At 37.5% G+C, this 14,842-nt stretch overlaps 1 protein-coding gene across 1 annotated transcript in view; it reads right to left on the bottom strand.

The window, feature by feature from the left end:
- Positions 1-14,842, bottom strand: part of RBKS (ribokinase) — a 69,959-nt gene that overhangs the window by 37,269 nt on the left and 17,848 nt on the right. The window contains exons 2-4 of the mRNA XM_074579679.1: positions 13,468-13,600; positions 8,095-8,158; positions 5,413-5,475 (exon numbers count right to left, since the gene is read on the bottom strand). Of these exons, the coding sequence (XP_074435780.1) occupies positions 5,413-5,475; positions 8,095-8,158; positions 13,468-13,600 (260 nt within the window). The remainder of the gene's footprint in view (positions 1-5,412; positions 5,476-8,094; positions 8,159-13,467; positions 13,601-14,842) is intronic.

The raw sequence follows: 14,842 nt of genomic DNA, 5'->3' as shown, positions 1-14,842 counted from the left end.
ATGGAAAGAATAATATAGTGATCTCAGAGGGAGGGGCCCAAGCTTTCCAAAGCAATTCTGCTGTCAATGGTTTGGTACAGAACAGCTGCATATGAAAAGCAAAACCTCAGCATTTAAAGCCAACGCCCTGCTTTTCAACAGACAATGATGGGCATCTCGGTTAAAAAAAAAAAAAAAAAGAAAAAAAGAAAAAACCTTCTGCAACAAGTAAATGCTATCAAAGATTTCTGAATCCTACTGAGGAAACATTCAAAAGCAAATTGCATCTATTTTGCCGAGTGTATATTTTGAAAGCTTATAGGGTGCAGCAATGCAAACAGTAAAAAGCAAGGAATCAGTGGAACATACGTATGTTTCATTTCTGCCTGGACTCTGTCCTACCTAGAATCTCCGACTCTATCCACATGTCTTGCTGCGTTATCTTGCTGAACTATTTAGCTGTACTGACACGTATATTATTATTAGGCTTTAGAGCTAATGACCCAAGGCGATAAGGAGGGCTGTTTGCTTAAACCCATATGTGCAAATTCAAGGTAGACCATGCTGCACTGGATCACAGTCAGAAGCTTTTCTTTGTAACTACAAAAGGTCAGAGACTTAAAGTCTGCTTTCAAACCCGCCAGGGAAATGCAGTACCTACTGTGGTGTAACAGTCCGGGCAGGCTTAACCCAAGGTTTAGAGAAAAAGCCACATTCTGTTCTTAGCTACATGTACCACGTTAACAGTCACCACAACCTTACCCCAGTGTGCGTGAAAGCAGAATCTGGACCCACGCGCTCACGATTAATACCAGAATTTTGTATTACCAGCAACCATTTTGTTGAAAGCAATTATTTCTTGCCAGGGAAATCAGATGGGAAATCAGCACCAGGGACAACAGAGTTAAAGACAGATGGCAAAGAGGGGTGGGATTCATCTTGTCCAACGTTAACTAATTTTTAAAGTTTTCCAAAAAAATTTCTACATTCTAGAAAATTCTAATTTCTAAAAATTAGTTTTCTATGTTCCTTCCACAAAGAGAGACAAGTATTTTCAGAGGTGTTTTAATCTTACTTATCTTAGATAACTGTTTGAGGAGGAGATAAATGCTGTCTGGAAATGACTGTGAATCTCTGTTAACTCTAAGTGAAGCCTTAAGCCATACACCTAACTTTGAAACAGCTCAAGTGAGGTAAAATATTACCCACACAAGAATGAGAAAAATACACTTACGGCATTACAGTTAATTCTAACATATCTTTACTTGGAGTAAAAATTCTCAGTTTTGATGGGAGCATCTGTATAATTCTAAGTTTTGCAGACATCAGCTAAAATATTAAGGGCCACATTCACAGTTGCTATAATCTACAACAGCTAAATGAAGCCGGTAAGCTTGTGCAAGCTTACACCAGATGGGGATTGGGTCCAATCAGTACTTAAAACAGCGTGAATGCTGCCTATATAAATACTGTCCTCAGTTGGGCCTCTAAACTCATTTCTTAGAAAGATGGGTAACTCCAGCTAGATTTTTTTTAGAAGTGTCATTTTATAGATGCCACCGAATGAGAAATGTCAGTGGAAAAATCAAAGGCAAAACAGTAAACACCACAGTGCAATAACCATTGCTTTTTAAAATGAGATGACGAGCCTAAAAGCCATCAGAGGTGCTTAGAACTCATAAAAATCTCAAACAATGCATTTATAACAATAGCTGCAGAGCTTCTGCATAATAATTCATAAGAAAAAAAGATGATATTTGTGACCAGAAAAGAACGTTACAAGAAAAACATTTGCTGCCAAATCACACAGTTCATGAATATGAGGGCAAGTTTTGGGTGTGTCATGGTATCATAATTTCTATGGAATTACTTGGTAGAAGCATTGAATAGTCTTGTACACAAAACATTCAAGTTCATGATGAATGTCAATACATAAAAATCCTATAAAAATTCAGGTGACGTTTCTTCACAGCCCTGAAGGTTCAAAGCAAAGGTTTTCTCTTTGGAAAGTATAATTCAAACAAGCTGGCATACGTATTCTAAGTTTGCCTTGTTTATTTAGCCTTATCTAAATATATATTTTGAATGTTTTAATACTAGTAGTGCTTTGGTATTGAAGGTACACTCACTCACAAACTAATGCCTATTCATTGTTCATGAATGATTAATAACTTTATCGTAAAGTCAGCACAATGCCTATCTCAAGTGAGGGTTATCTCGCAGTGTTCTGTGTAGGTGAGCTTTAAGTCCTAACTTGCAATAATCAAGAGCACTTTAATCATGACCTGCCAACCTCTGTTGTCCCTCCACTGAATTTTTCCTATGAACACGGAAGTTGTCAGACTGGTTCAAACTACTGGTCCAGTCAGGCCAGCTTAATGGCTCCGTCAACAGTCAGTACCAGATGCGGACAAAGCTGCAATAAATCTCACAGGTAATCACGTAAAAAATTACCCATAAAGAGGCTTTTTTCCTCCCCTACGTGTGTATGTAAAAGTATAACTTCTCACCATTCAATAGCACACCGTTAGCAGAAGGTGTGCTAAGTGACAGAGCTAGTGGAAGGCCGGCAGGCTGAAAGGGGAAACAAAAGCTGGGGTTCAAAGTGGTGCAATGCACCTCAAAGAAAATGTGTTAAGAAAACCAGCTGGATGTACTAGCTTTTCTCCTTAAGAAAGTACAGATTTGAAGTGTATAGGGTCCTGGTAAACTGAAACTTGTGTTTAGTCAAAACCTATCTGAAAAGGCAGTCACATAAAAGAGAACAACTGAAAGGAAAAAGAGGTTCCAGAAAAAGATTTCTGCACAGATTTCTGAGACTAGCCCAGAGGGAACCTCTGCAGCATCTCTGGGCTGCACGTTTTCCAGTGCAGCACTATAAAGTTGTTAAACATTTCTCCACCATTTTGCATTAAAGCAGGGATTTAACCTCTTTATCTTTTATTGAAACTATACTGTATTGTCCCAGAATATAATGCAACTTTGAGAATATCAAATCTGCCTGATAATTTTTGAATTTTTAGTACTTTACCAATTATAATAATGGATGAGTTATAGCTGTGCAATTCAGCAACCAGTAAAAACCTTCCCAGAAATTCAGCAGCGCCAGCAAAACAGATATAGGTAACATCAGGGAAAGTTTACTTCAGAGGCACTTCTGACTCTGCTCTCTACAGCTTTGTTTTCCTCTGCCTTCACTCATCCATCATAGTCTGCTCCCTCTACTCGAGTATCTCTCCTACTTGTGTTTTTACTTAGTTGATTGGAATTGGTATTTTTCCCAAGTATTGGTACTTGTAAAGAAATGGTAAGATGAAGTTCAGGTTAGGTGTGTGAAAACACAGCAATTAAAACTTGGCAATTTAAAGAGATGATACCTATGTTTTTTATTTGTGTTTCATTGTCTTAACACAGAACACCATCACCACCCCCAACTTCAAATGCTTCCCTTTTAGGTACAATCTGAACTACCAGAAACTGCTTTACATTAGCGCATTGAATGCTGTGGTGTTTCAGCTATGCCAGCACAACTACCGCAGTTAAGACATGCATGTGTAGACAAGCCCTTTGAAAAGTGCTGTAAAACCTGTTTAGGCCAAATCAGCCAGGTTTCTACAGGGGAAAAAAAAAAAAAAAAAAAAAAAAAGTGTCTCTTGCAACAGCAAAGCACATAAGTACTGCTATTTTATTGCAATTTACTCAATTCAGGCGCCAGATGGTTTTAGAGAGAAGTAACAACCAGAACCATTACCAATTCTGTGCATCTGTTTGCTTTATAGCATAGTTCAGACCAGGTTTACTCTTCTACTAGATTTTAAATGAAATCTGAGGCCAGTGGTAACTTCATTTAGGATTTTTTAGTTTCTGAAAGAAACAAACTGCATGACATGCATTATTCATCTCACTACATCAACCACAAGACTATCAGAGATGCTTCACACTGACTCTAGCATGTAAGATAGCCCACTGTGAACCTCATGGCACTGAACAATCAGTTTCCCTTTCCTGGTGCTTATAAAGGTTTTAGATCCACAAGACGGCTTTGTTCCTTATCCTTCCAAAAAATTCACGGTGGTGTAATGTTAACAGGTCATCTTCTGTTCATTCAAGTTTAGACCATGTTTAGCTTAGTTGACCATGCATATGAACTGGGAACTAATAAGACTGCTTCTTATTCAACTATTCTGCACAGCAAACCTAGTGCAAAACACGGTTACACATACAAAACAGTGAGGCCTGCCAGTGCGCTACTGGATTCTCACTGTCTCTCGCATTTACAATGGTCAGAGTAGTGACTGTATGTAAGAAAAAAGTTCTTAAGAGCTGCTGTGGTAATTAACCTGCTGATCCAGACCAAGAGAAGGAGGTGGAAGTAAGCGGCAAGTATCCAGTTTATTCAATGTATTAGAGCTACCTTATTTCTGAATTAGAGCTGTCATGTAAGGTTTTGATTACTCTTTTTGATTACTCTTACTTACGGAAAATTAAACTCACATCTCCAACTAATTTGCCTAATTTTCCTGAATGTTCCTGTGCAGACTTGCCTTTAGTCACAGTTCCTTCCCAGGTTTGCTCCTGGAGTGAATAGTCACGTTTCCTTTCCCATTTTGAGCTGTAGCCCAATGTACTACCATCAGGTTACACAGGAGCTCGTTAAGTTGATGTGTCAGCTAAGCTGTGGTAACTGTCCAAATGAAGGCTCTTAGCTGCACCAGAAGTGAACTAATCCAATCACAATGAAGTTGTTATATTTGCATAAACATTATCAGTCCTGAACTCTAAATTTTGATCCAGACACACGTACTTCTCCTAAGAGCTCTCAATAGCACACCTTGCTTGAGGAAAAGATAAGCAGAAAGTTTTTAGAGCTTAATTTAGCAATCTTGAAGAAGAATATGAAAACCAGCCAAACCTCCTTCTTCCCCTGCAATATGAGAGCAAAGGCATAGGCTAAGGAAAATTAACAGAGGAAAAACAAATATGCCATTTCACTGTGTATTCATCACTGCAGATGCAGCTGGATCAAGCTAAGGACAATTCCTTTTTCTGATTCAGGGCATAATGACTCAGTGTGCTGAGGAGGCAAACCCCTTCCTCATAGTAAAAGTGCTAGGTAAGTTGTGGGGGAAAAGGAGAGCTTTAACCTTCTGCTGCACTGTGTGTTCTGGCCAATGTAAAACTAGATAGATCAGCCGGCTGATTGAATTACGGCTCTCACACTGCGAGTCCAAGTGTCCGATTCTGCTACTTTTAGGCCCCTCATCCTACAACATTGCCTGTAATAAAAGGAAGTGCAATAAAGTGTGAATGAGTTAATGAAAAAAATGAAAGATGTAGAAAAAAAAATTCCACAATTAACAATGACAAGGCAAAGGTTTCTTTTATGGCTGTAGAGGCAGAACAAAGAGGACAGTTCAGAGTAGAAATATGTACCTTCACTGTTGACAATTATTGAAGCCGTTCCAGTAGCAGCATCTGTAGTCTGACCTACAAATGCTAAGAAAGGGAAAAGTTACAGCATGCATTAGTTCAACACATTACTTTCAACCAATAGCATGTGATGCAGTTTAATTGAATTAAATCTAAAATGAACCCATAACCTCCAGCAATTTAAAAATGCTAATTACTCTTTCATGTGCAACAATGCCAGAGAAGCTAACAACAACAAAAAGTGTTAATTTACACCCACAAAACAGAAATGCGAGTCCAACATTCTTTAATTTGGCTACATCTCTGCTTTAGAGAAAGCATGTTATTTATACAGCCTTCTCAGGCACTCTACTCCTACATGGAAGTATTTCTTTTATCCAATGAAACAATAGAGTCAAGGCTGGAGAAAACAAAATATTAAAACAACGCAGCATTTAATTCTCTGTAGATTTGCATTTCAGCAGTAATATTAACATGTACTATGAAGGCAGTGGTGAGGCTATATGTTTCCTCTTTGGATTATTATTTAGATAAATTAACTAGAAGTGAAGCTGACAGCACTGTCTATTATAAAGATTTTTCCATATTTACTACTATAAGAACCTGCTTTCAGCTGTCAGCAAATTTGTCAAATATTAATCAGTGGTCAGAAACTTTCTATGACAGGTGGGTTTTTTTTAGGTAGAACTGTAGTAGAAAACTGTCACAGAAGTTGGGGGATTTTCTTCCCCATGGACTGTATTTGAGAAAAATCTACTATTTTATTTGAGACAAACTCTGGTGACCTTTTGTTTAAGAGGCTTTGGTGTTCTAACATTTTAGAACATGGACTTGATGCTGGGCAAAGGTTGGCTTCTTTCTCAGGATGTGCCTTTTGTGGCCAATTTAAAAATCTGCTTAAATTTGAATAAGGCTGAAAAAAACCCCCATAACATCATGCTCATTCAGTTTTGCTGAAGTATTGCAGGTACTTGCCCTGGAGGTACCCTTATCTAGCTCAGAATTACAAGGGTCAGAGCAGAACTTTCATTGCAATTACAGCTTCTTTTCACCATGAGCTAGGTCTGCACACTGGAATTGAAAGCAGAGAACTTGTGTCTTCTGTGCTCTCAATGCTCTTCCTGCAGAAAATAAATAGCATGAGCAGCAAGCTGCCCAGTTCAAATGTGGGAGAGGGAGTAACACGCCAGTAAAGGTCTAAATGGTCTGAGCAGCACTGGTAGCTGATAGGATGTGACAGACAGAAAGAGTGGGAAAGGGGGAAATTATGAAATAGACTGGAATTTGGAAGAAAAGGGGTAAGGTGGTATGTTAGGCAATAGAAGAGAAACATAAACAAAGAAGACATACAATAAGGATCCAGGATATGAAAGCTGGCAGAAGTGGCATTATGGCAAGGATTTTCATTCAGCACCCAGGATCCTTACGTAGAACAGGGATAGGCTAGACAAGGATTAAACTGAGATGAAAAGCCAGAGACTGAAATAAGATGGTCCTAAGAAAACATTCTGTGCACACTAAATCACCCTTGCCTCCAAATCTTGGGATGCACCAGCCTCACCAGCAGTACATCCTATCTTCCTCCGGGGCTGATCAATGTAAGGGGTGACAATCTAACACCATTCTGGGATATTTTTAACTCAACCAGGAGAAATTGGTACCCGGGACCTAAATGTTCCAACCCTTCAACTGATCTATCTAGCTTTATTTACATGATCAAAGACGTTATTCATGAGCTAGGCATGCTTTGGAGAGATTTAGAACTGTACACTAACAGACACTGCTTTTATGGTATCCGTGCCTGGTTTCTCGCGTAAGTTGGAAGATATGCAATGAATAAACCTGTACATACATTTGTGAAATATTTAGATGCTATACTGATATGCATAATAAAAAAGCCCACAAAATACTGATAGTTCTGTCTTTAAAGCAGGATTTGAATAATGCAGTAAACGAAGCTTCTGGCTGCACATTAAACAGAAAAGATAAACAGAATATTGAATTGCCACTAAGTGATTGCATCTGTCCATCCTTGTCAGCCCGGAAGGAGACAAGAGTCATGTAGACAAAAATGTGATCATGTAGTAAAGCAGTACAAAATAATACATTTACACAAGAGAGAATTACGGTTACAAAGGTGCAAAGATAATAGAATATTGTAAATGCCTAATTTTCCCCTTTCCCGAAAGCCTTTTAACATTGATTTTTGCTTATGTGTGTTAACAAACATCAGATGCAGTCTCTAAAATGACTACACCTGTCATTTCACAAAACAGAGGTGAAATATACCGAGTTGACAAATGCATTTCCACTCTATCCCTCCCCTCCTAACATGAAATTGAGAATGAATAATCAGACTGGATTTTTCAGTTTCTCAGCAGGCATCACTAATGCCAGCCTAAACAGTTGCATAACAGCAAGTTATCTTGAGGTGACTTGCACTGATGTAATTATCTGAGATTTAGAGGTAATAACATTACGTTTTATTTTTAGTGGTACAGCTGATTTCCAAAGACCCCATATTTTCACCCATATTAATTCTTTCCTTCCAGTTGTGTCGAAACAAGTATTCATAGCTCTTAATGGTAAAACATATCTAATAAGGCAATAAAATAAGAAATCCTCCACTACCAATTTTTAAAGTTCAAAAATAATACAAAAGGTTTCTTTAAAGTAAAATTTTACCTGTAGAAATACCATTCTTCTTCAAATTTTCAACATAATCATTGCCAAAGGAATCCTTCCCAACCTATAAAAAAAGATAAAAGGATAGGTTTTCTCTATAGAAAGGTGAGAGGACAGGTAGATCATCTTTAGACAACAGAATGGTCTAATGTAATTTGAATTCAATACTTTCTGCTTTGCAGCACTTTGCCTTATTAACAAACTAATAATAAACTTATAAATAATACTAAAAATGTATTAGTAGTATTAATAAAAAATAGGAATAGTGTTCTGCAGTTTTCTTGTCCTCTATTACAAAACTTCCCCCTACACCCATGTCGCTATATTCAAGTTTCATAAAACCACTGTGTTCCCTTGACACTGAAGCTTTCTGGGGATTGTAAAATCTGGAAGTGTACTGAATCTTGTACTGCTGGATCATTATTCAGCTTTGAATTGAAAGCATTTACAGCAACTCTGGTGTCCTTCTTAATTGCAGTTCATATTTTGAATTTTCTACCTCAAGTTTCCTCAGTGGAAAAATATCAAACTGTGGTTATGGTCTAGAAAGTGACGATAAACATGGCATTGCTGATTTCTGTAATTCTCAGTACTAAATGTGCTATTTAAAAATTCAACATTTTTTGTTTGTTTTATTCAGCAACAGCAGACCAAGTTGAGTTAGGGAGTCAAGCTATGCCTTATTGTTTTTCTAACAGCAAATTAAAGAGTTTGTAATTTCAGCTCCACTAATCCTTTTCGCTGAACAGAATTCTGTTTGCTGTTTATTCAGACTAATAAACATTTCCTTTTGTTATACCACGCAAGCTAAACAGAGGAGATGAGCTATATGGAGAGAAGAAATGGTAAAACTTACTTAATGTCAAAACAGCATTTAAAATATATTTCTAAAGCCAACATAGTTTTTAACTGACCAGTTTTAGCCTATGTCTTCAGCGCGCGTGGTGCGTGCTCCTACTTCCAAGAGCAAGTTGTGTGTCTGAGCAGTATCAAAGACTGACCGACGCTACAGCAAGTATTTTTGCAAGAGAAAAAAAAACATCTTTCACATTAGAAGCCAAATCAAGATCCTAGTCACAGTCTAGACAACGAAGGAATTACATGAGGAGCCCTAACTAATGTTCTCATAAAACAGCACTAAATAGCTAACACTCTATTTGAGTTACTGGAAGCACAAAGCAGCTGTCTCTATTGCCTGCTGTTAGAAATTTTATTCTATTTAGAAATTTTAGTTAGAAATAGTTAGAATTTTTTTGTCTATTTATGAGCTCAGTCCTTGAGAAGGGTCGGAGAAGGCTCAAGTACTAGCGAGCGATCACAACAGACCCTGGGATTCAGAATTCTAAAATTTAAAATGTCATGGATGGATGAGCCTTCCCCCCACATATTCTATTGCACAACCATGTTTTGAAACATACTTTCATTTCCTACAACTTCTATAAGGGATTTTCTAAAGCATTATTAGGGATAGTCCCAGTCTTTTACCAAAAGAGGCAGGCAATTTAGGTCAAAACATTCTAACCAGACAGAACATTCCCCTAGTACATGATAAAAAAACCCCAACAACATTTACTTTGGTCACTGTGTTATTAATTGTTTGCATATTAGAGTATTTCTGCATCTCTGACTGCTCCCAGTTTGCCAGACAGGGCGGGTTGTCAGAAGCTGCATCTTCCGACTGCTTTAGGCTGGATGACTGCAGCCATCTGCAATTTAAACCTGAGTCGTGCTCACCTCTGCAGCCTAAGAGCTGTACTACTGGAATGCGTTCCGCCTGATGGTATCACCTTCTCCCTCCCTCGCTGCTACAAAGCTTCTACCACAAATCTCAGGATTTGCTCAGTTATTTCAGCAACGAAATATTTCATAACCATTTTCCAAAAGCTCAACTGAAACTTCCTTCCTTCAGCTCTGGGTCCTACATAACTGACAGACAGGCATCCCTTATTGTTCAACTGTCATAACAACTGAGATCAGCTGTGGTACTTTTGCTCAAAGCGAGACATCTCAGTGCTGGAGGGAAGCCCTTGGAGGGGTCTCCATGGAGGTCTTTTTCCTCTGGAAACTTTTTTCCGTGTTAGTTCATCAACATCCACCCCAGTTAATCCTAGTGCATTTGAAGGGCTTATCTTTCCATTCAGGCTTTACCCCCAAGGAAGACAGAGTATTGGGCATCGGGCTCGTTCTAGACTAAAGGCATATTTACTGACCATGTCAAATTATATTTTTGTTTTAAATATTTTTTGCTTTTGCTCAGACCCTGCTAGATGGACTATTGTGTACGCAGAAAAATAAATGTCTTAGTCTGCTGACCACAGAAAATTTTATGTCTGAAATAGCATTTCTTCTTTCTTGAGTTCTTAACAATAGCTATTTGTACAAGCACTATGGTCACATAGTTTGCATATTAGAATGAGTGGAATTTCATCAGTATTTTTCAGTCTGGGTTTCCCTGCTTACTATCATGTTTTCCACAGGGAGCCAGGGGAGCTGGCTGGCATCATAGCAGCTAAAATTTTAGCAGCTTAGAGAATCAAACTCATCTATACCTGAAAATTAATTACAACAAAAACACATACTCCTTGACAATTGTTTGTTGAATCTGTTCTATATGGTCTTTTATTGAGAGTGTTTACTCATTTTATTGCTTAGGGAATTAAACAGGTGCAAAAGACAAGTATAAGACAGTAATAGAAAAGGAAAAAACAACTGAAGATATCCGTCATATTTTGGGCTGCATCTGAGATAGAGCTATGTTCTTACAATGAAGTGAGGATTCAGGGTCACAGCACTTCAACTTAAATTTCGCTTACAGATCATCTAAAGAGAGAAGACTACATAGCATGGTAATACAACACTTCCTATTTCTAAGTAGGAATCAAATGCAGCTGGGGCTTAAGTAGAATTTAGTATATGCACTATCAGGTTAGTGACATCAATGCCCGGGGAGGATCATTCCAAATTGTCAAAAGTAAAACAGGACATTTTTCCGCACATACAATGTCTTTCAGACAAATATCCTGCCACCATCCTAATCTAGGATGTTTAGAAGATTTTATTTTGTAACTGCCACTACCAAAATAAAAAAAAAAAGAATAGTTTAGAAAGTTTGGAATCTCTCAAGACCACTGTGTGTTTTTCAGTACCGCAACGGGGTTCTTGTATAAACACAAACAATTAATTTATTGTGCTTAGTTCCTTTAGTTCCCTGACAGTAATCCTATACCTTTCTCTGAACAATTGTCTGTCTTGTCTTTTTGAAGTGGCAACTATTCCATCAATACGTTGTTTTAGTGTACTGAGCAAATTGAGGAGGAGAGTTTAAGACTGATACTGTGATACACATTGATAACCCAGAGTAACAGCGGCCACTTGAAAAGATACCCAGGCAGAAAGTAGAACACTGATTGCATTTCCACTACTCAGACTCAGTACATTCTAAAATTCCCTCTCTCAAATCCTCACCAGGTAGTCACTGGCTCTCTTTTATGTTTTAAAGGTCTGAGGTATGAAGAATGCCTTGTTACTTGATCTATCTACCTCTGCCCTTGTTAGGACATCCTCTGTCTAAATTACAGTCCTCGTAAGAGGAATGTCCCTCTAGTATTAATACTGATTCCAATCCCTGAACTTCATATTGTAGAAGCGATTGTTGCACCTGTACTGGATAAAAAGTGTTGGTAATTATGACCAAAATACAAGCATGATACTGAGCATAGAGTGTGTGTGTCAGGGGCAATCTGGCTTTAAGAACCACCGAACACTTAAGATAACTTGTTAAAGTAAAAATAATTGAATTTTAATGGCTCATTATTCCCTGACTCTTCTTATTTTATTCAGCAAGAAACTTTATACTACATCCCATTGACCTATGCAGACGTAAGACTGTACTGCTATGAGATTAGACTATTTTTTGAGGCTATAAAGTGCATTTTTAATTAAAAAAGTAAACATTAACTTTTAAAATTAAAAACATTTATAGATATAAAGAGTCATTCTCTGCTGTTTCTTTTCTCCAATAAATACCTATCAGAAAGAAAGAAGACAAGGTTTTACTGAAATAACATAAATAAAATTTTGGAAAGTAATTAGAAATCACAGTAACTGCTAAATTTTATTAGGAATGCAAATGTTTCCAGAAACACGTATGCACTGAGCAAAGGCTAGACCATTAAAAAAGAAAACAAAATTCACACTTTCAGTGGAAAAAAACCCTTTAACATTTAGCAGGAAATGTTAGCAGGGAATTCATTGCCAGTTCATCTTGTACTTGAATCTGATCATTCTCAAATGCAAAGATGATCAAATGTACACAATATTGCAGAAGCACAAACATTGCCAATATAAAAAAACCTTACGCTGTAGAACAACTAGTGATAATGAGCCACAGAAATGCTTGCAGGTATAATTTAGATTTATAGCTTCTATTCTTTAGCCTAAATACTGGATTGGAAAACCAGTGAGAAAGGCTTCCTTGAGATGTCTCCAGTACTTCTCAAAAAATCCCTGACAGACAATGATCCAACAACAAATTTAGCATTCTCCCCAGCTATGGCAATGACAAAGTACGTCCAGCCAATTTGAAGTTTCATCTACAGGATAGACAATAAGGCTATAGAGAGAGAAAATTTGATCTTAACCTTAGTAATGATCACTCAAAACTTATAATGTTTAATGACAAAAACCAAAGAAAAGCATTGTAAGAATATAGCTTGTGCCAAGCTGAATCAGCCCAATGTTCTGTGAGTCAGCTTTAGAACTGCTGTATATCAGATGTTTCAGAAAAGTGGGCAAAAAAAATCCCATAGCACACAAAGGTGCTAGAATTTGTACGTGAACACCTCATTTTAATCTCAAGTAATGTGATAATGATTTAACCCTTGAAGCACAAAGTTTTACTTTCCTTCTCAAATTTGTTACTGGCTTGTCAGTGTCTAATTTTTAATCACCTGTGAAGTAAGTTTCAGATCAATTATAGTGCCTAGCACCTGAATGTCATCAATGAAGCCCTGATCATTTTAACAGTGGGGAACATAAAGAGGAGGGGCTAATCAAGATTACTTGAATTTTGAACATCTCTAATTCTCTCCAATTCTCTTTTCCATGGTACATCAATATAAGTTTTGCAATCCTTCTTTATATGCAATTTCTGCCAGATCTCTAGCCAACTAGTCTTTGTTTGTGGCAGTGTTCTTAAAACAGTGTCCTCCATACTTACATTAATAGCTGAAATAAGGAAAAGAAAAGGGAATTAGAGAGGGATTAAAAAAAAAAAAAACAAACGAAAAATTTTTCTGTAAGTCACCTAAAGGTTTACTGGAATGTGCATGAACATTTAATTCAGCGGTAATCCAAGAGCAAGTCAGTGCTTACCTTGCAGATCAGTGAGGTCTTGGCCCCAAGTCGAGCAGACTGGACACACTGGTTGGCTCCTTTCCCACCGAAACCAATGAAAAACTTATGTCCAAGGATAGTTTCTCCAGCTCTTGGCAATCGTGTAGTAAGGCTATTCCAATTTAAAGCAATATTTACATACATTAGTGGCTGAAAATAACAAGCATCTTCAAAGTAAGAGTTACCTTCTTATAATCCTAAATGGTCGAACAGCCAGCAAGTAAGACCGAAAAATACTCAAAAGACCTTTTAGGGTCTCTACTTCACATGCCATCAGTTTAAGTTTATTACTTATATGCCACCTAGTCAAGCTTCTTATTTATTAGTCAAAAGAGGGACTGCATTTCTTTTGTTCATCTTTCATGTTTCTACAGGAAAAGAAGCCCTTGACCCCTGACTAGGATTCCCCTGTACTAACTCAATACAGATAAATAATAAACCTATAGGTCTCACTGCTCATGTTGTTTTACTGTAACATTCAGCTCAAGTTTACATATTGTTCATTTAATTTCATTACATCTAATTATACCTTCTTGAACCACCCTAAGTAATTTTTCACTTTGTTGGTGTTCACGCCCCTCAAAATTGTAGATTGTTATCAAAACCTTTCTCCCCTCTGCTGTCACTCAGGCACACTGTACATATTTAACTTTTTTCTTTTTTAAGTTTTTCTCGTACAAATAATGATCTACAACTTTTCCGCATTTCGTTGCTTTTTGAATGCACTCCAATTACATTTACATGTACCCTTCTAGGGATGGGTGCCCAGAACCAGATGCACTAATACAAGCGGAGACCCATCAGGAGTGTATTCTGGTTTAATTTCCATTTTGGAAAAAACAAAACCAAACCATAATTTTGTTAACCCTAACAGATGCTTGCTATCTCCAGCAAAAGTTGAAAGAAAGAAAAGACACCACTGGCACTATGTGGAAGAATTTCTCCGAATGCAAAAAGCTAGCTTACTTTTGTCACTTCTATTAAATACATAACCCAAAGCTGTATTTACAACACTCAGATTACCAAAATTTCTGTCTCTTCAAGCCATACATTCCATGCACAAGGTTTAAAAATGGAATTCCTTCTATCTCTGAAGCTACAAACAAGTTCACAACACGTATGGAAGGAAGGCCTCCTACAATGTACTAGCAACCCGTTCAGTCAATGACAGTTAGCTCAGACAGATTTCCAAAAGTCCGCAGGAAAGAAAGGGAGAGTGGGGAAGTCTGAAAGAATGCAGAGGAATCTGCCATAAAGAGGAAGAGAGTAACTTCAGCTCCATTTGCCTATTTATAACATTATTTTACCAATACATCTTACAACAGCTTCAAAATTGCCAGCTCTCCAATTCAGA

The sequence above is a fragment of the Larus michahellis genome, chromosome 3, assembly GCF_964199755.1.
Source record: "Larus michahellis chromosome 3, bLarMic1.1, whole genome shotgun sequence".
In the NCBI taxonomy this organism is placed as follows: domain Eukaryota; kingdom Metazoa; phylum Chordata; class Aves; order Charadriiformes; family Laridae; genus Larus; species Larus michahellis.
The sequence above is the reverse complement of the archived record's forward strand: the minus strand, read 5'-3'. Positions and strand labels throughout refer to the sequence as shown.